The 21,581-nt window shown below is 32.9% G+C and overlaps 1 protein-coding gene and 1 non-coding gene across 2 annotated transcripts; both read left to right on the top strand.

Moving 5' to 3' along the window:
• The first annotated feature begins 2,271 nt into the window (after positions 1-2,271).
• LOC122600382 (importin-4) lies at positions 2,272-12,594 on the top strand. Its single transcript, XM_043773092.1, has 21 exons — positions 2,272-2,627; positions 4,121-4,253; positions 4,433-4,569; positions 4,691-4,736; positions 5,023-5,235; positions 5,383-5,889; positions 6,316-6,450; positions 6,533-6,748; positions 7,168-7,257; positions 7,357-7,604; positions 8,045-8,133; positions 8,217-8,257; positions 8,741-8,771; positions 8,874-8,996; positions 9,108-9,325; positions 9,724-9,819; positions 9,909-10,021; positions 10,537-10,672; positions 10,755-10,859; positions 11,411-11,705; positions 12,222-12,594. The coding sequence occupies exons 1-20, from the start codon at positions 2,353-2,355 to the stop codon at positions 11,609-11,611; spliced, it is 3,153 nt and encodes a 1,050-aa protein (XP_043629027.1). The 5' UTR covers positions 2,272-2,352; the 3' UTR covers positions 11,612-11,705; positions 12,222-12,594.
• Positions 12,595-16,445: 3,851 nt separating this feature from the next.
• Positions 16,446-16,654, top strand: LOC122602466. The gene has a single exon (XR_006324283.1). It is a non-coding gene; the product is annotated as a small nucleolar RNA U3 (small nucleolar RNA).
• Positions 16,655-21,581: the final 4,927 nt, after the last annotated feature.

Raw genomic sequence — 21,581 nt, 5'->3', positions numbered from 1 at the left:
GATTTTTTTTTAAAATTCTTTTCCATAATATGTTAACTTAACGTTTTTATGACATTCTTAAAAATTATTATCTAGCTAACATTATTGCTAGTAATTTTTGTTTTATCTTCCATCTAATAATATATATAGTTAAGTCTCTTATATTAATAAAAGAAAATTGTTATAATGTGATTTTTTTTTAAAATTTTTTTCCATAATATGTTAACTTAACGTTTTTATGACATCATCCAAAAAAATAGACAAAACAAAACAATTTCAAACTTATTTCAAGATATAATGATTTTAACATAATTTTAGTATATGGAAAATTTTTATTTTACTTGATTATTTAGGAGGAATAGAAACTAAAAATCAAAACCCGTATAATTAATTAAATTTTTCATAGTATCTTTTTAAAATTATATAATTATTTTTTTTCTTTCGATGTTATTGTAACTTAAGTGAAATGTTAAGTGTTATCAAAATGGTTGATATTGAAATAGAAAACAAATTTGTAGATTAAAAATTTATTATTTTAATACTATTTTGAAGTTAGAAGTATGAAAATTGAATAATCAATTTATCATCAGATTTTTAATATAACAAATGTGATTTATATATTATGACTTTTAAACAAACTGTAATTTTAACACCAAATTCTATTCATCTATCCGCATAATATGCGAGTTGATTAGCTAGTTATATTATATAATATAATTATCTTAATATATAATATAAGACAGTTGAATTAATGACTTATTAACCAATCAAATCGCTTAATTTTATAAAATTGACTTTTGCTTATGTCATCATTGAATTTAATTATAAATTAAAAATTCTAATAATTATTATCCAAATATATTATTATATTAGTATTTATCGAAAAAGTCTCATTAATTTACACTTTTTGGTTTTCCATCAATAATTTACACTTTTTAACCCTTAATACTTAATTTATAATTGATTTAGCCATCAACTTGAAAAGGATTTTTAAAAAAATCAATCATTTAATTAGTAAACAGTTTCAACATATGAAATATTATGTACAAAAAATTATTTCAAAAGATGAAATATAATATATGTGTTTAATGTTGTATATTCTTTTAAATTTGTTTTTACTTACATTTTTACATTTAAATTTATATATTTAATAATTTATCTTATCTTTAAAATGCTATAAACAATCCGTGTAATCACATCTCTTGACTTTCTCAAGATTTCAATTTTGACTTTTCTTGACTTATTATTATATAAAATTAAAATATAGATTTACACATATAAATATCAATGTCGACTACATGACTAAAAATAAATATTTCTTATAAGAAAATATTATAAATTGATACCTATAGGAATCATAGAACATGAGACGATCACAAAACAAAACATGATTTACAATAGAGGGTTAGTTGAATGATAAATTCAAACTAATATGAACCCCATTAAAAATTCATTCTATCTCTCAATCAAAAAGGTACAAAATTTTCTTTTTTTATATATTAGTTTTGTGTATTAATGTTTAAAGTTACTATTATCACTCAAATCAAGAGTCCTAATTGTTATCAAAGAATAGGAAAACAATCCTAATTGTTATTTAAATTATCATAGAACAAGTGATTGAAATAAACTTCTTTGTGTTATGGCCCCACATCATAATTAAAAACATCTACTTGAATGTCAAGTACGAGATCATAAGTATGTTTATATATTAATTTTTAATTATCTTTTATAATAATATTACATTATTGGTGCAACTGCTTTAAAAAAATTCTATAATAGAGAATGACTACGACAAACAATTCCAACAATATGTCTCAACTAATAATGACAGTGACGAACTTGTGATTATTGTACTATTACTTGCAAAATATATCTTTAAAATTATAAGTTTTATGACTTAAATGTATGAAGAACTAATATTGATAATATCATAAGCTCGTGTCCAGTGTTGGACATGGGTCTATAATCTAGTTTTGACTGTAGTAGCTTATTTTTTTTTATGTTATATAATTAATTTTATTGCAAGATATTTTATACTCATTTATCTTGACACAACCATATGTTAACTTAAAAACTTACTCGTATAAAAGTCATGTTTGTTTGAAACACAACAGAAACTAACACTAGCTCAACAATAAATTGAGTGAGCGATTTGATTTAAACCATACACAATTACACAATTACACATACCACATACGTATACGTATTCCAAAGTAAAGGACCGTAGTTTCATCAAACATATTTAAAAGGACCAAACATGTCTACACATCTTACAATAACTCAAAACCAAAGGCAAATCTTTTCACTTTATTGTTGTTCATAAACCCCAAAAACACACACCAAATTTGTCCATCCGCCGTCAAAAAGAAAAAAATGTCACAATCTTTAGAGCTATTGCTAATTCAATTCTTGATGCCGGATAACGATGCTCGTCGGCAAGCTGAAGATCAAATTAAGCGTCTTGCTAAAGACCCACAAGTTGTTCCGGCTCTTGTTCATCATTTAAGAACTGCTAAAACCCCCAATGTCCGTCAACTCGCCGCCGTTCTCCTCCGTAAAAAGATCACCGGCCATTGGGCTAAACTCACACCTCAGCTGAAACAGCTTGTCAAACAGTCCCTTATTGAGAGCATTACTATGGAACACAGGTTGCTTCTTTTTTTTTTTTTTTTGGCAGAATTTTATGTTGATGTTTATTTAAATGTTTGATTTTGTGGTAAATTTTTGGGTAAATTGTCACAATTGTGTGAGGAAAGTGAAAAGGGTGTCTAGAGAATTACGGACAGGTTTGATTAGTGAAATTTGATAGTTGAAGGATTTGTGTTTGGCCAAATAAGCTAAGTTTTTGAGCGTTTTTTCTTACTAATGAACTAATTTTCCATATTTAAGTCATAATAAGGTGTAGAATTTTGATTGAGTGAAAAGTATAGGAACGGTAAGTGGGATTGTTAATGTTCGTTTGATTTGGCTACTCGCCAATGGGCTACTTGTCTGGCGATATAAGCTTTAGTTTGTAATTTTGAGGTGAGAGTTCAAACCCGGTTTTAGACATCATATTTAGTTTCTTAGTTAGTTTGACAGTTTCGAAAAAGGAAATAGAATGTAGTTAAACGTTTTCCTTATATGAATTTATTGTTAGAGTGGACGGAATGGTCGCAATGAAAAAAGTTGTCACATTAGTACCTTACTGAACCACTTTTTTTTTGATAGCATTTCCAATGTATAAGCTTCTAGAAGTTCATAACACTGCACACCATGACACATTAACTTTTTATAAACCACCACTTTTTATGAACTTAAATCTCCAATAACTTTTCTCACGTCCATAACTGGGTCCCATTTACAGTTATATTTAATATGATAATGCCGAACTAGTTAATTTATGTGTTTATACATCTAACAGTGGAACCAAACTTTTCTCTCTCTGAAGCTTATAGGGATGAACAAATATGAACTTATATAAATATTACCAAACTATGGACAGGTCATAGCATGTTTGCCACCTAGGTGGCATATCATGATAAGCTAACTCCTATAAACCTCCATTTAGTGTGGTTACAATGAAATTCAATGACCACAAGAGAGAAAGAATGCACAAATTGGTGTCACACCGGTGCCACCACACCAGTGAGCACTACTGCTTATATGGTAACCAGTGTGAAAGGTGTGACCACTTTCTGCATGCCGTGCCTCTTAGTATCTTGAATTTACCTTCAATGTGATGACAATTTAGAAAGGAATGCAAGAGGATAGTGGACGGGACTTGGGATAAGAAAACATTGGTCTAGAGGAATGAAATGTGTTTCTTAATATGATTAGAAAGTGACACAGGAGCCTGTGATTTCATTTATAGGAGAACATTATATAAAAAGTATATCTCATTGAAACAACAATCCACTTATGCCATTGGAATTATATTTTTACTTATGATGTCTTAACTAAGCAAAGATGGATAAGCATTTTATTGCACATTCAATACTCTTACGTAGACCTTCAAACAATGATGCCCTATTCTATTTATGCAGTAAATGTCTTTGGTTAAGTTTGATTTTATGTACTATGAACTTTAGATCATGTTGTGCTTTTTATTTTGGTAACAAAATAATTGTAATTGTGCCTGATGAATATTTTGTATTTTCAGTCCACCTGTAAGGCGAGCCAGTGCAAATGTAGTGAGTATTATTGCAAAGTATGCTGTCCCTGGTGGAGAATGGCCCGATTTGTTGCCATTTTTGTTTCAGTGCAGTCAGAGTCCACAAGAAGACCATAGAGAGGTGTTTTATTGTTGGTTTTATTACTTAGATTTAAATATATATTTAAGTCTTTGCTAATACTGTTCTACACCATTCTCATAGTATAGCTCTTTGGTCACATGTGTTTCTATGTGAGTATGTGCACTAATAGGCATCTACTATAAGCATAATAATAAATTTATATTTTTCTATGACACTAGGTGGCATTGATATTATTCAGCTCTTTAACTGAGACAATTGGGGATTCATTCCGACCATATTTTGCTGATTTACAAATGCTCTTACTCAAGTGCTTACAAGATGAGGCTAGCAACAATGTTAGAGTGGCTGCTCTTAAGTAATATTCTATATCAAAACTTATGAAGAGAATGCATACACACACACACACACATACATTTTAGTTTGTTTCTACTGTGTATAATTGTAGCTCTTATCTAATGGAACTCTTCACTGTACAGGGCGGTTGGCTCTTTTATTGAGTTCACTCATGATGCGAACGAAGTGGTATGTCTACTTGTTCCCTCCAGTAGATGTTATAATAACTTTTTTGGAATAGCTTATTTACTAATAGAAACTGCTACGCTGACTAGTTAAAAGTCAAAACTCCGTCAAAGTTTGTTGGTCACACTCAGTTTAAATCTGTATTACTGTTTTGTTCAGTTTGGTGCTGTTTCTTGTATCTTTATTGTTTAATGCCATCTTTTCCATTATGGTTTAGTTTCTTGTGGTTGTATTTTTATATTACGCTCTTCCTATTATTCCTGAAATACACAGTTTAATACGCATACAGATTAAATTTCGGGAATTTATTCCGAGCATTTTAAATGTTTCAAGACAATGCCTTGCCTCTGGTGACGAAGACGTTGCAATAATTGCCTTTGAGATATTTGATGAACTGATCGAATCTCCAGCACCTCTTCTTGGTGAATCAGTCAAAGCCATAGTGCAATTCTCTCTTGAGGTTTGCTCAAGTCCAAGTTTGGACTCCAGCACACGTCATCAGGTTAGCCACGGTTAAGTTCTAGTGAAGATGTTATACCAATGTGTAATTCATGCTCTGTAGTGAATTAATACTATTGGTATATGATTTTTTAGATTAGGAAATACTACTGCACTAACTGAAGTTCATCTGTTCAATATGACGTGTCAGGCAATTCAAATCATTTCTTGGCTTGCAAAGTACAAATCCAATTCTCTTAAGAAACACAAGTTAATCATCCCGATTCTTCAAGTGCTGTGCCCATTGCTTACCGAAGCAAAAGATAGGGACGACGACGATGATGACCTGGCACCAGATCGTGCTGCTGCAGAAGTTCTTGATACCATGTCCTTAAAATTGCCAAAACATGTGTTTCCACCTGTTTTTGAATTTGCTTCTCTAAGCAGTCAAAATGCTGACCCAAAGTTCCGAGAAGCTTCAGTCACAGTTTTGGGTGTCATTTCAGAGGGTTGTTTGGAGTTAATGAAAGCAAAGCTTGGACCTGTTCTCCAGATCGTGTTAGGGGGACTAAGAGATCCTGAACAGGTTGTAAGAGGAGCTTCCTCGTTTGCATTAGGTCAATTTGCCGAGTATCTGCAACCTGAGATCATCTCCCATTATGAAAGTGTTCTTCCTTGTATATTAAATGCCTTGGAAGATTCATCTGATGATGTCAAGGTGAATGCAGATTACGCAATACTCAGATATAAATGATTTGTTCATGTTTTTATATTAGCGGTAAAATGGATTGGGTAATTAGCACAGGTTAAGTGGTAAATCTTTTGGTACGGGTGAAACGTGGAAGTCTTTGTTAAAGCTTTCTTATGTTTTTATCAATAACAGGAATATCAAATCTGAAGACACTACATATGTAGTTTCAATAATACTGACTTTTTGAATAAAAACATATTGGGTGTTTTTTATTTTGACAATTTGGACTTGTTCGATCCTTTGGTTGGGTATTTATGATTTTTTTATAAATTAAACTATTTGACCTGTTTAAAGTAAAACATTACACGGATCAGCCTGGGTCATAAGTAATTTGGTTGAAACCCTACCTCTACTTTCTACTAAAGCAACTCAAGTATTCAAGTTTCTCTGCAGGAGAAGTCATACTACGCATTGGCAGCATTTTGTGAGAATATGGGTGAAGAAATCCTACCTTTCCTTGATTCTTTAATGGGAAAACTATTTGCTGCCCTGCAAACTAGTAAGCGTATGTTGCAGGAGACATGCATGGTAATGATTACTATCTTCATGGTATATAATTGATACTTATACATTAATAAGCTTCTCATAATTTCCCTTTGTTCTTTTGTAGTCTGCAATTGGTTCAGTTGCGTCTGCTGCAGAGCAAGCTTTTCTACCATATGCAGAGCGGGTTATAGAGTTGATGAAGAATTTCATGGTGCTTACAAGTGATGAGGATCTTCGCTCACGAGCACGGGCTACAGAGCTGTTGGGGATTGTTGCCATGGTTGTGGGAAGGGCAAGGATGGAACCAATTTTACCACCTTTTATCGAGGCTGCTATTTCCGTAATACTCTCGTCATTTTGTTTATCTGAAAAGTGAAGGGGAAATAATGGGCAGGTTAGGTAATAGGTTAAATATTATTTTTGGTAAGGGTTGAAATGGGTTGGGTCTGGTTGATTTGAAATACTTGCTGTCAATTCAATACAATAAATTTGTGTCAATGCATTCAAAAGTTATATCCTACTATAATAATCAGTATATTCTACGTAACGGATGTGGGAGATTTTTGGTATTACAAACACACATCGGCTTTTGGCCCGTTTCATGTTTAATAATGTTTATTAAATACCTGATTGTTCCATTAGATTTAAAACATAACCATAATCGACCCGTACATAAGAAATAGGTTGAAATTGCCTTCTTTTCTGAAATTTGAGACTCACTGTCAAGCCTTTTGACTTATTGGTAAAAATTCAATATAGGGCTATGGGCTGGAATACAGTGAACTTCGTGAATATACTCATGGATTCTTCAGCAATGTAGCAGAAATATTGGAAGATGGAATGGTTCAGGTATATATAGATATATGTTTGGTTGTGTTTGTGTGATACTTATGTGTCACAATGGCAGATATCTGGTTTCATCGGTAGCCTAACATGTTTAGTAAACAGTATCTTCCACATGTCGTGCCTCTGGCATTTTCTTCCTGCAATCTTGATGATGGGTCTGCTATTGATGTTGACGATTCTGATGATGATGAGAATGTTAACGGATTTGGTGGGGTATCATCTGATGATGAAGCTCATGATGAACCAAGAGTCCGAAATATTAGTATAAGAACTGGTGTTTTAGATGAGAAGGCTGCTGCAACTCAAGCGCTTGGGCTGTTTGCTTTGCATACAAAAAGTGCTTATGCCCCGTATCCTTTGTTATATATGTTTCATTCTTCTTCTCTAAAATGGAGGGCACAAAATGGGTAGTTCCGGTACCGAGTCAAAATAGGACACTCAAAATCGTTATATTTTCTATGGGTTGAAAAGGGTCAGGTTGTCCAGAAACACTTTCATGCACTATTATCGTTGTCAAAGTATTATATATATATATATATATAGGATAAATAATTTTTGTGTTAGATCTGATAAGAAAAAATATGCAGTTACAGTAATAATCTAATCTTCATGCACTAAGGTTATCCTTCGAGGGTCTTTCAAACCACATCCTTTTTAGCTATTGCTTTTATTGTACCCATTTGACCCGTGAAAATAAATTAAAACCTGAGTTTACATCTTTATTAGTAAATGGATCCTAAATGCCACGATAAACCAACACCCATGTTTACAGTTCTTTAATGATGTTAAGATATTTGGAAGAGTCATTGAGAATTTTGGTGAAACATTCTGGCTATTTTCATGAAGATGTTCGACTTCAGGCCATTTCTGGCTTAAAGAGTAAGTAACAAGCAGGCCTTAGCGAATTAATTGTAATGTGCTGCATATTTCAGCTCTAACATTCAGAAGGTTTTGGATGGCAGATTTATTAATAGCTGCTCATGCAATCTTCCAAGGTCAAAATGTAAGTAATTGAGCTGTTCATCTTCTTAAAGTTGATTGTGTAATAATATCTGGAGATTAATCAAAGTTGCTGGGTTGGTAGGGCCAATTCGAGAAGAGCAATATCTTCAATTACAAACAATGATAATTAATATCTCTCGGATGATAGAAAACCAAACATAACCTGCTATAAATAATGCATAAATTTAATAACCACTCTTGGAATTTGGATGGTGAGGGACCCACTTTCCTACTGCGATGTTACTTGGTTGACCAAGTGGATCTACCCAATTACCAAAAACGATATTTTATGCTCCAAAACAGCTGCCCCCGGAACGGCGACAGCCCGTTTTTTTTTTTTTTTGTGTATAAATTTCAAGTGGAATTGTATCATTGTGATTAAATTTTCTTATTTTGTTTGAATACATAAGATTAAAATAGTTGTAAGTTATTATGATATGTTATCCTGGTTTTATTATGTCTAAGTTTTTGTACTGTTTTGCAGGACGGAGCAACCAAGGCAAAAGAAATCCTTGGTGAGTAGAAGACTATTTACTGAGAAAAATTAAGCAGATCACCTGCTGAATCTTAAATTAGTGATTCTGTTCATTAATCATTTTATAAGTCTTAAAACTCAGATTCTGTGATGACAATTTATATCAAAACGATGAACGAAGATGATGATAAGGAAGTGGTTGCTCAAGCTTGTATGAGTGTAGCAGACATCATCAAAGATTTTGGATACGTTGCCGTTGAATCTTGTATGCAAGTTGTTGAATTTATTTATGTAAAAACTTGTTAATGCTTCAAAAGAATCTTCTGATATAAACTGGCATTTGAAACCTCCTTGTTCATTTTTGATTAAATATCAGATATGCCTCGGATTGTAGAGTCAACTCTGGTTTTGCTTCGACAAGAATCAGCCTGTCAACAAATAGAATCTGACAGTGATATTGATGATGATGATGCCGTGCATGACGAAGTACTTATGGATGCTGTTTCTGACCTCCTTCCTGCTTTTGCCAAAGCCATGGGTTCTCACTTTGCACCAATCTTTGCATCTCTATTTGATCCATTGATGAAGTTTGCGGTGAGCTATCTCAATACATTATGCCGTATAAGCTTTATTTTTCCCCCTAAAGTTTCTCTAGAGATTGAAATATAGAGACTCTGTTCAGGTGAAGCTAATAGATTTAGCTAAAATGAATTCGGCTAAATGTGTTATAAGTCATCTGTAGTGTACCTCCATAAAACGTCTACAGTTGCTTTTAAAAGTACTCAGATTATTTCTGTAAATCTTTACTCTTCATATTGAACACATTAATTCCATAGGAAATCCAAAAAAAAAGGATGAGAAAATTTCCATGTGGCATTGCCTGTCCCAACCCATATTGACTCTTTAAAAGTTACCCATTGTGACTGGTTACCCAGTCCACCCTTTTGCCATCTATAATTTTCTGTGGTTTATGTCGTTTGGTGATCCTACAGAAAGGTTCACGCTCAGCACAAGACCGGACAATGGTGGTTGCATGCCTTGCTGAAGTTGCCCAAGACATGGGTGGTCCAATTGCTGCCTATGTTGATGTACTTACCATTTATTTAATTGTATACTCTGATGCTGGCACTTCCATTTTACTATTTTGTATTAATGGGATAATGTATCATGTTTTCAGGCAGTGATGCCCTTGGTACTAAAAGAATTAGGTTCATCATCATCAACTAATAGGAGGAATGCTGCATTTTGTGCCGGAGAGTTGTGCAAAAATGGTGGCATCTCCAGTCTCAAGTATTCTTCTACTTTCTTATACATTAGTTTCACTAGAGGTAACAAGATGGGCTGGTTAGGTAGCTGCCAAAATAGGATCGGCTCGAAAAGTGTAATTGTAGTACGCGCTGGGTGCACCATGCACTCAAGTCAAACATTTTTTGGGTCATGTTGCTAATTTTTTAGGTAAATCCTTGAATATGGATTACAAAGATATTATATTACAATATGCCAATAACAATCTAAAATCTTGATAAAGTTATTTAGCTCATATGCATTTAAAATATATTTTTGTTTACAGCCAATGTGTTATGTGTTTGACTTATTTGAAGTTTTTGAGTTGACCCTTTTAATATGTTCGTTAGTTGACCAGATTGTAGCCTCATTTACTTATGACTTGCTTCTCCGATGTTAGATCTTTGTACTATCTTTTCTCTGGCAACATTGCACCAATTAATTTGTGCTGGTTTTTCTCTTACTCTGTTAATCAAACTTTGATTTTTGATCCGATGGGTTGCTTTTTTCTTAATCATCAGATACTTTAGTGATGTGTTGCGTGGCCTTTATCCATTATTTGGAGAATCTGAGCCAGATGACGCAGTAAGGGACAACGCTGCTGGTGCAGTTGCAAGGATGATCATGACGCACCAGGAGTCCATCCCCTTAAATCAGGTTCGTATTCTTCATATCATAGTTTGGCAAACCCCAACATGCTCCAAAAGCATCTTCATTTATCTTCAGTCAATATTTCCAGGTCCTCCCTGCTTTTGTAAAGGTTCTTCCCTTAAAAGAAGATCACGAAGAATCCATGCCTGTTTATAGCTGCATTTGTAGTCTTGTTCTATCATCCAACCCAGAGGTACTCTTTTTTTAAAATTTTATTTTGTCCAATAAACTCTCAATGGCAGTGTAAAAGTTCTCTATTTAGGGCTGCTCCAGCAGTCTGGGAGGCATTAAGCATCTGACCAAGTGTTCAGTTGAGTATACATAGACCAAATGATTTGATGCCTAGTTGTAGAGATGGCTGCTTTAGCGTTCCTTCAAAAGTTTGCCAAATTGTACATTTTGTGCATAAAATCTTCCAAGTATTTCTAATAAAAAGCTAGATTGTTATTGAAATCATTTAGTTTTTGAAACTGGCAGATTGTTTATATATAAAACGAAAAACAGTTTTGGATAAATGTGTTTGGAGCCGGTTAGATTTTTGTTCTGAGGCGGACCAGACCAAATAAGAATTTATTTTCGAATATGTCTTGAATATTGATCGGAACTGAAACTGGTTATAAACTAGATCTGAACATCACCAAGTTTGCTTATATCTATGCACAATGATTTTTAAATAGTGCTTTGAAATACCTTAGATGTTAGTCATATTGCATATTGTTAATTTTGAAATTGTATTGTTAACAGATTGTTCCTCTAGTCCCAGAATTGGTTAACGTTTTTGCACAAGTGGCTTTATCTCCAGTTGAAACACCAGAAGTTAAAGTACAAATAGGAAGGGCTTTTGCTCACTTGTTATCAATATACGGTCAGCAGTTGCAGCCACTCTTGGGCAGTCTCTCACCTACGCTTGCTAATGCATTGGCTGCTATTGCACCAAAAAGTTGATTTTTTAGCTGCCAATAAGCTCGTCCTTGTCGGAAATATTTGGAGTATTATACTTTGAGTTTCAGCGCCAGAAATATTCATTTTTTTCAGTCAGGTACAAATTTTTTTCAGCTCCTTCGGTATTCAAAATGTGCAAAAAAAAGTTGCGTTGGCCGAATGAAAGAATTGTATTAGGTCGAAATAATCGTTAGTTTTTAATATTATGGTGCAGATTCGGTCCAGAATACTTTTTGTCTAGGTTTCTCTCTATATATATAGTTTGGGGAACTTTTGAGCTTTTGTGTCTTTCCCTTTCTGACACATTTGAGACTGGTTACCTGAAGTGATCCGTTAATAATCAAAAGTATTGCAATTGTGGTCTTTCCTTGATTTTGCAAAATATTAAACCCATGGCTTTGCACATTAGTTGCTTCATTTTACCAATGATTTTTCCTGTTTAACTTCTCATCTGGTTGATGTTCAACATGGTTGATCCCTTTCCTTCAATTTCATGCGTCTAACTTCCATTTACCAGCACATTACACTTCTATAGGACATAGAAAGACAAATCCAGAAGTACCTTTTTACGTCATCTGTTATTAATTATTATTATATAATATGATGAATGCAGGTATTTTCTTGCCAACATCACCCCTCCAGTTTTTCGTGATGGAGCCACATGGTCATTTTTCCATTTTTGTTTTGGGGGTATTCAGTTCCTCCTTTTATTGATTTTGTTTTCTTGTTCATTTACTTGTATGTTCACATTTATGGTTGTGTTCATATAGTGAAGAATACACTCAACTGAAATATGCGTGTAGTATACGGCAAGGGTTTTAGAGTTGTCTTATAAGAAGTGTGATAAGGTTTGGTAGTCGTTTATCTTGTGTCGTTGGTTGGTTTTTTGATTGGATTTAAGGGATTTTATATTGTGAAGTTTAGTGAATAGCATGTGTTTTGCTGAATCAAAAAAAAAAAAGAAAAAAAGAAAGAGTTTTGCTGAATGGTAATTGTTCAATTTGTTGTAATATACTTTCGATGCTTGTGGGTTCAAAGCTCCTTTTACCTCGTCAATAGAATAATCAGGTTGTGAATTCAACATTCTTAACTATGAATCTCTTGCTGCTATTCCCTTTTTCCAGTATACACTTGCGTGAAGTGCTTACAGTGTATCTTGATTTCAAATCCTAATTCTTGTTTTGTTGTATCTACGTAAGTATGTAACCCTTTTTTAGAACTTGTTAGTATTAATATGTTACCCGTCATTAAAAAATAATAGTTTATATCTATAATCTTAATATAGCAACGGACCTAACCTTAATAGATCAATCATATTCCTCAATATCGCAAAATTAATAAAATCAATTTTGCTATACCATTCAACCTAAAAAATTTGAATTAAAGAAATCTTGTTACACCATCAAACCTAAATATGATTTAACATTTAGTTACTAACATTTGAATACCTCTTGCTAAATATGGTGTAGCACAGTCTCTTTTATACAAATTCTTCTTGAGACAGTATTTTAACTTTGACTATACAATTGATCGAGTTTTCATTCAAGTCTTACAAAAAGGTAATTTTATTTGCGTGAACTGTGGTTGTGGTTGTTAAAAACAATAAAAGTAGCGGTTGGTTCGTGAAACGTTTAGCTATATTTTGCTATTAGATATACATTATACAATAAAATATTTATAAATTGGGTTAAAGTGTAAACTTGTGTGAAAAAACAAAAAATGTAAATTAATTTAGACATGTTTTGATTTAACTAATTTTGAAAAAATTTATGGTTATGATTGGTCAATTAAGGTTAGGTCAGTTGTCTTTTAGTATATATTAAGATTAAGATTAAGATTAAGATGTGTGAGTTATTTTGAAAACTTACAAATAAAAAAGAACGCAGGAATAATTCTGGGCCACATATTTCCCCCACCTTTTTATCTCTTCAATTAAATAAAAAAATTTATCCAAATCATTCAAAATGCTTTATCTCATAAACCATAAATTGTTAGATGAAAAAAATATGGGTAGTCTTAAACTTTCGTCCTCTTTCATTAGAGATGCAATTCGACATACTTTTGACGACTTTTTAATTTTAATTTTCGTTATCTTTTTGATAATTACACATAACCTACACATGTGTAAGTTGAACGACAATTGTGATTCGGAACGGGTTTCGCCCTTAAGGATATTCATAAAGGGTAGCTGGTGGGGGTGATAGGTCATTGAGGGTGATATAGTGTGATAGGCCATAGTGGGTGATAGGTCATAGGGGGTGATAGGTGATGGATGATCTACCTAACGGGCTCCGCCCTTATCCGCTATGGCTCCGCCATGGACTGACGGGCTCCGCCTTTGGTCACCATGGCTCTGCCATGGATTGACGAGCTCCATCTTTAACCATCATTGTTGTGTACATATGGTTATTTACTAATTTAAATGTGAAAACAAAGATCCTACACATGTATAGGTACACAAGTATAAGGGGAAAAAAACGAAAATTAAAAAGTCGTCAAAAGTATATCAAATTGCATCTCTATTGAAAGAGGATGAAATTTTAAGACTACCCATACTTTTTTTTTCATCTAACGATTTACGATTTGTGAGATAAATTATTTTGAATGATTTGGATAAATTTTTTTATTTAATTGAAAAGAGTAAAAAGTGGAGGAAATATTTGACCCATAATTATTCTGACGTTATTTTTTATTAGTAAGTTCTTAAATAACCATCTATGTAAATAAAATCTAATATCATTGTAACTCGCTTACAATTTCATTACGAATAACGTCATAATAAGCTCGCCATCACGAGGCCAGTAACCGTCATCTCAAACATTTTATCCATGTATTTTTGCTAAATACTTTAAGAATAGTGTGACAGAAAAATGAGTTCGGTATAGTAATTTAGTAAATAAGTTTGGGTTAGTATAGCCTTTACAAGAGAGTATTCGCGCATTGCGGTGGTAAGATGATAGGATGATAAGTCATGGGAGGTGATAAGTCATAAAGTGTGATAGCCAAATGCTTTAGCCGTACGAGCTCCCCACTTAGATTTAAAAATTCGTCGAAAGTATATCGAATGACATCTCTAATAAAAGAACATGAAATTTTAAGAACATCTATACATTTTTTATAAATTATCGATATACAGTTTTTAAGATAAACGATTTTCAATGAATTAGAAAAATAAAAAGATTTATAGGTGAAAGAGAAAAAAAATGAATGCTTGAGATTTGAGGAGAGAAAAAAAAAAATAAGTGGTTGGGATTTAAGGGCATTATAGGTGTATTAAGTAAAGATGTTTAAATTAGTGAATAAAGAAGAGGGGTATATTAGGCATTTCAATTCATTAATTGAGAATTTGAAAAAAGGTGCTCCTTCTTTATAATGTACTAGCCAAATGCCCGCACGGTGCAACGGTGACATAGTAGGTGTGATATGTCATCGAATGTGATAGGTCATAGGAGGTGATTGATTATAAGGGGTGATAGGTCATAGGTGTGATCGATGATGAGATGATATACCTGGACGGGTTTCGCCCTCAGATTTAAAAATTCGTCGAAAGTATATCGAATGACATCTCTAATAAAAGAGCATGAAATTTTAAGAACACCCATATAGTTTTTATAATTTATCGATGTACAGTTTTTAAGATAAAAGATTTTGAATAAATTAGATGAATCAAATGATTTATAGAGGAGAGATCAAAAAATAAGTAGTTGAGATTTGAGGAGGAAGAGAAAAATGAATGGTTGAAATTTAAAGGTATTATATGTATATTATGTGATTATATTCAAACTAATGGATAAAAAAGGGGTAATTTGGGAATATTAAGTTCTTTTTTGACAAAATGAGATGGGTAAATACTTTATAAAGTAGTTTAGATTATAGATAATATGTCTATCAAAGTTGTAAAGTATGATATACTTAGCGATATTTGAACATTGGAAATCATAATATGCCACTATAATTTTATCTGCTTTATTGTTACATATGGTGTATTACATTCTTATTTTACACTATTAGAAGTAATATTTTATCTTTAGATGTGAGATATCTTAAATATTTCAAATAGAATATAACAATGTTATATTTCTTTCTTATAATCAAGAACTAATTGCATTTTTGGTCCCTGTGTTATCACACTTTTCGCAGGTTTGGTCCAAACTTTTCATTTGTTGCATTTTTGGTCCCAAAAGTATGCATTTTTCGCAAGAATGGTCCAATTTAACGATTCCATTAGTTATCAACCGTTAATTTGATCATGTGCACCTCATGTGAAGGGCAATATCATCTTTCTTGTTTCTATTTAATGTGTGTGTATATATATATATATATATGAGAAAATGGAGTATGTGGCTGTTAGACATCCAAGCTTGAGTGTAGAACCCCTCACATACTAATTTTTTAATATATCTATAAATGCTTGGCCCTCTATGCTTACCACCGATAGTCCTCCCCTACACCACCAAGAGCACATAACCACCACCACTTGGAACCCTAGCCGCCACCATATCGGACTATTGGATTTCTGGCAAGAGAAAGAAGAAGAAGAGTCGAATTGTTGGGTTTATAGCAAGAGGAAAAACCACCCACCACCACTACCTTTTCCGAATCTATCTGTACAACAACCTTGGAAACATTCACTTTCATCCGGTCCATCTTTTCTTTTATAAAATATGTATAATAGATGTAGATCTAAAAAATAAGAAAAAAAAATGGAAATTTGCGTGTGTCTGTGTTTATAGATCTGTGGGTGTGTGTGTTTATGGATCCGTGTATATATGGAAATTTGATGTGAGCCGAAGGTAGTGAATCCGTGGGTATGTGTGTTTACATATCTCAGTGTGTTACGACCTTACTTGAACAAGATCTGTTCCATAGGCTCGTACCTCTGTATCCTTGATTTCTATCAAGACAGAAACTCATGTCTAGTTGATGAAATAGATACATGTAGCTAGAGTGTGATTAACCGAGCCTTATGGTCTTGACCATGGCCCAGTAGAGGATCTCTGTTTGTCTATAAATTATGTTGGTGGTGGCCAAATGTGATGATTGATTTGGGTTGGTGGTAGCCGGAGGTGAGTGGAGGTAGGCGGGTGTGATGATTGATTTGGATTGGTGGTGGCCAATACTGTAATGTATATGTGTGTATGTATGTGTATATATATATATATATAAACTGCAAGATTGGTCCTATTTGTGTAAAAAGACGATTTGCCCCTCACATGAGGTGCACATAATCAAATTAACGGTTGATACTTGACGGAATCGTTAGATTGGACCATTCTTGCGAAAAATGCATACTTTTAGGACCAAAAATGCAACAAATGAAAAGTTTGGACCAAACCTGTGAAAGGTGTGATAACACAGAGACCAAAAATACAATTAGTTCTATAATCAATTATATTTCTATATACACTTCAATAAAAAAATAATAGTAATATATTTTTATTAAATTTTATTTATTTTCAATTAATAATTAATTAGAGATGTTTACAAAATTACAAGTTTCCCAAGACACCGGGCTAATTTGATGGCACTTGGACTTTTATTTATTTTTTATTTTCATATTTATTTACTTTGAATTATTGTTTATTGGTATTTGCTATCAATCAAGTAAATTTGATCTGTCGTTTAAAAAGAAAATAAATAAATTTGATCTGTTTAATTTTTTTAATTATTAAATATCTGAATTAATAAATAACGTACAAATTAAGTCAGTACAGTTGTTTTTTATTAAATAGAAAAACAAACATTTTTAATAACTTACTGGATTAAGTATTTTTATTAAATCAGGAATTTTTAATTAATATCATAAACAAACACTATCTTATTATTAAGGGGTTTGCTAAATACAGACCTAAGGGCTGTGTTTAAGGTGCATAAATTGTTTGTATATTTACCAAGAAAATCAGGAGGTGGACTTTTAATATGAAAGGTACAAGTTTTTTTATGCACGTTAAATACAGCCCTTAGGACTGTATTTAGCATTTCCCTATTATTAAATATCCAAGCTATTAAAGTATTTACATGGATTTAAGTTGTGGCAGTTTAACATTATGTTATGACTTACTTTATCTTTGTTGTTATTAATTATTTTGTTGTTAAACTTCTCTCTACTCAACATATTACTCGTACAATACATCCCTATAATAATAGTTTAATGGGTTTTGATCCTTTGAAAACTAAATTTTTCGTGAAAATTAGAAAACTGTCAAAACACATTATGTTCTGAATTTAACACAATGTGTTTTTAATATATTTTTCGAAAACACATTGTGTTAAATTCATATCATAGTGTATTTGAACAATTTTATGATTTACAACGCTATCAAAAACACACTGTGATTTAAAACTTAACACAACGTATTTTAGATTACACAATAAAAACACGTTGTGTTTATAAAAAACACAATTAAAACACATTGTGTTAAATTCAGATCACAGTGTGTTTTGTCAGTTTTATAGTTTTAACATAAAATTTAGTTTTCAAATGAACATTTCACAATAAATACATATAAATTCGAGCCAAAAACAAAGTTAATATTTAGACATATAATTCTTAGCTTTTATATGTATCTAAATCTAAATTTAATAATTGGTGACAAGACTGAACTAAACTAGGTAAGTAAATTAAGAATATACTTCACAATCAGGTAACCAAAACAGCACACGGATATTGTTCTAGTCATGTACGACAACACATTAAAACTCAAGCAACGAGTTTCATAAAATAGATCACAAATAAGTTTTTTTTTTGTTTTTAAAAGTAACTTTTGTATTCATATATACCCCGGCAAGACACCGGCGGTCTAATATACAACTATTTACAAGAGTATGAAATTACACCAATTACTCCAAAAGATACATTTGTTTTTCGTTCTACTTTTATACCACAAAAACTCGAGTAATCTTATGTTCTGAATAATTCCCACCGTGTTCGTTTTAATGTTCTCAAATTTCCATTCAAATGTCAACCGGTCAAAGTCTTATACGATTAATAGTGATAGATTCTATATTAGTTTACAAGAAAGAACGGTAACCAAATCATATTTTACATATAATTAAGATTGCCATAATATAAAATACAATTATGTTAGGTTTAGCATAATCGTTCACTTTATTGTATAATTTTGAAATGTTACAATTGTTGAAGAAGTTAACAAGCCATTTTATAAGTGTAATCGGGCTAGCTTTTTCTGCTAACAGTAAGACTCTCATCTCAGCAAGAATTAATGCTTAACTTTGTATGTTAAGTAAGAAAAAGTTACTTCTAATAAATTAGTGTATGTATGTTACTGTATTTGGTTAACTAATAATCTGAATCCTTTTTTTCAGACATTTATGTTAGGTCCAGTTTTAGCTATAAACTGGAGCTCTCTAGCTGCATCTGGAGAGAATGAAGAATTGTCCGAAATATTAGAAGTTCAGTTGCATTGTACAGTTTAAACAACTGATGACTTCTTCCAGTTGAGATCTGAAGACATAAATCTGAAGACCTTCCAGTTGAAGTCGAAGACAACAAATGGAAGAAAGGAAATGACAATGGCAGCAAAGCCTAGTTGACATTTCACCAGATCAATCAACTGGAGATCCTTCAGTGTAAATGCCCTTACAAAGCTTTGCACTGATTACGAGGAGGACCTTTTACACTACATCCTTTTAACCGGACAATAATCTTGTCTGTGGATAAAAGTGCAAAGATGTAGAGTGGTTAAATAAAGTAACCTTTTGTCTTACTTTATTTAGCACACACAAAGGATTATTTACTAATACTTTTGTGTGCTGTCAACCATATTTGTACGTCGAAGTTGAGATCCCAATGCTCATGCTTCGACTATAAATAGAGGTCCTTGCCCAAGCATTTCAACAACTTTGCAAACACATACATTCTGCAATATTGGTGAACTTGTGTGATAATTACTAAAATATTCGTGTTTAGATGCGGAAGTTAGGTGTTCAACAATGGTGGTTAGTGTGTGTAAGTGTGTGTTCTTGAGAGAGAAAGATATGTGTGTGAGAGAAGGTGATTTGATTCAATCAGGGAAAATTGTTAAGTGTTTCTCCAAAGTTACAAGTAATAAGGATTGAGGAATTTATATATTACATGGAAAACTTACAAAAGCTCCCCCTCAACCTTATTAAAGTTACATTAAAGTTCATAAACTAATAATACAACAAAGCACTATTTTTGAATCTCTAACATTCTCCCCCTTAGTGCTTGGTTGTGATCTTGTTTGTCCATCATCTCTTCCTTTGTTGTCTTATTCTCTTGCTTGCTCTTCTCTTCTTGTTCTTTCTCTTTTGATAACTTTGTGCAGCAGTTGAAGTTGATGGCTTGTCAATCTTAGATCCCCAGAAAGCTCTTTTCTTGTACGTACTCCAAGTGTCTTTCCAAAATCTTTTAGAAATGAAATGCCAATTATCACCTTCGGGATGATCATCTGGCAATCTGATATTATCTTGAAAATTCACTGGAGGAATGTTGTGAGGACCATGCTTGTGACTCGGATTCTAAAGAACCCATGAACCTGTTTCTGTGTGCCTCACTCCTTCTTGAGCTTTCGGAGTCCTTTCAACAATGAGATCTCTAACTCTTTGACGTATATCAAGAACAGCTCTAATATGTCTCATATGATTTCTCCTCTGTAACTTGATGTGATCCTCTTCATGATCAGAATCTTCGTCCAATGCAGTCAAAATGGATAGGCAATAATTCAAAGTACCATCAGAGTACTTGGGGAAATCTGAAGCACGAATGAAGATCTTTCTCTTTAAACTATTAATGCAGACAAATCCATCCAAGTCTTCAATTGTGTCACCAATCTGATATGAATCAAGCTCATAACCTCCAGCTCTTTGATTTGGTCTTGTGAGATTGATTCTTCTGGTTCTTCTCTCCAAACCAATTTAGAAGTCATTGAACTCATAAAATCTGATCACTGCTTGTAAATGACTCTTCAATGCTTCATATGCTAGAAGTTGATCGGGAGTCTTGATTATCAGATAGGCATATTGTTTGTAGAGGAATAGGATATCTGAGATCTTCAAGTGTTGAAATGATTCTTTTTGAACCATATAAATGCAACCATCAGCTCTGCGAACTTCGAAGCGAACAAGCCTCATACCAAGAGCTCTCATGGGAACAAACATCCGTTTCACTTCAATGATTGGTAGATCAAACTGCTTAAACCACCATTTTTCTCTCACTGTACTTTCTGCATTCATTAGTTCCATATACTTGTCTCTTTGATCATTGCGATGAAACAAGAAGAATGCTCTCAATCGATTCAACGTCATATTCAATCTTTCATCTAATGTGCAGAAGATCTGAAAAGCTCTTTCCTCAAGATATCTTGCTCTGCACACAATCTCATCAGGTCTTGTATTCAAATCAAGAATCTGCTCATAGTTTTCAACAAAATGTCCTTCATTTATTTGCCAAATTCTTCTGCTTAAGATTCTTGGATGAATAACTCCTTGTGCAAGCTCATTTGGAGTTTCAAGATTCTCTGGATTGCTCAAATGATAGACAATTTCTTCAAATATGTCTTTACCATAAGTTTCTTGTTGAGATTGAACTGGAGCATCATTAGGATCACTAGAATCAGATGATTCAGACTCACTTTCTTCAGCTTGAAAAGGATCATGATCACTTGAATCATCAGAAGTGGTGGAGTAATACTGAGAAATATCTTGAACAAGTGGTGGAAGTGGTAGATCATCAATTGGTAGTTCATCTGAATCTGATTCATTGACATGAGATGTAGAAGTAGCTTGAGTTTGTTCTTGATTCACATCTTGTGGATTTTGTTCTTGACCAGTTTGTTCTTGAGTTTCATGACCCTCTTCGATATCTCTAATATTCTCCCCCCGGGTTGATCATCAGGACCTTGATCATCCCGACTCTTGGAGATATCGGTCAGTCTGCATTGTTGGTCAAGCTCACGAACCCTTTTCTGCAGTGCTTCTACTTCAGCTTGTT

This window comes from Erigeron canadensis, chromosome 5, assembly GCF_010389155.1.
Source record: "Erigeron canadensis isolate Cc75 chromosome 5, C_canadensis_v1, whole genome shotgun sequence".
Classification (NCBI taxonomy): Eukaryota; Viridiplantae; Streptophyta; class Magnoliopsida; order Asterales; family Asteraceae; genus Erigeron; species Erigeron canadensis.
Note: the sequence above shows the minus strand (reverse complement) of the source record. Positions and strands in the feature narration are given on the sequence as shown.

Coding starts and splice junctions, on each gene's coding strand:
- LOC122600382 (XM_043773092.1), top strand. CDS start 2,353: ATGTCACAATCTTTAGAGCTATTGCTAATTCAATTCTTGATGCCGGAT. Junction 5,890..6,315: donor ATTCATCTGATGATGTCAAG/GTGAATGCAGAT, acceptor GTTTCTCTGCAG/GAGAAGTCATACTACGCATT. Junction 9,820..9,908: donor CAATTGCTGCCTATGTTGAT/GTACTTACCATT, acceptor TCATGTTTTCAG/GCAGTGATGCCCTTGGTACT.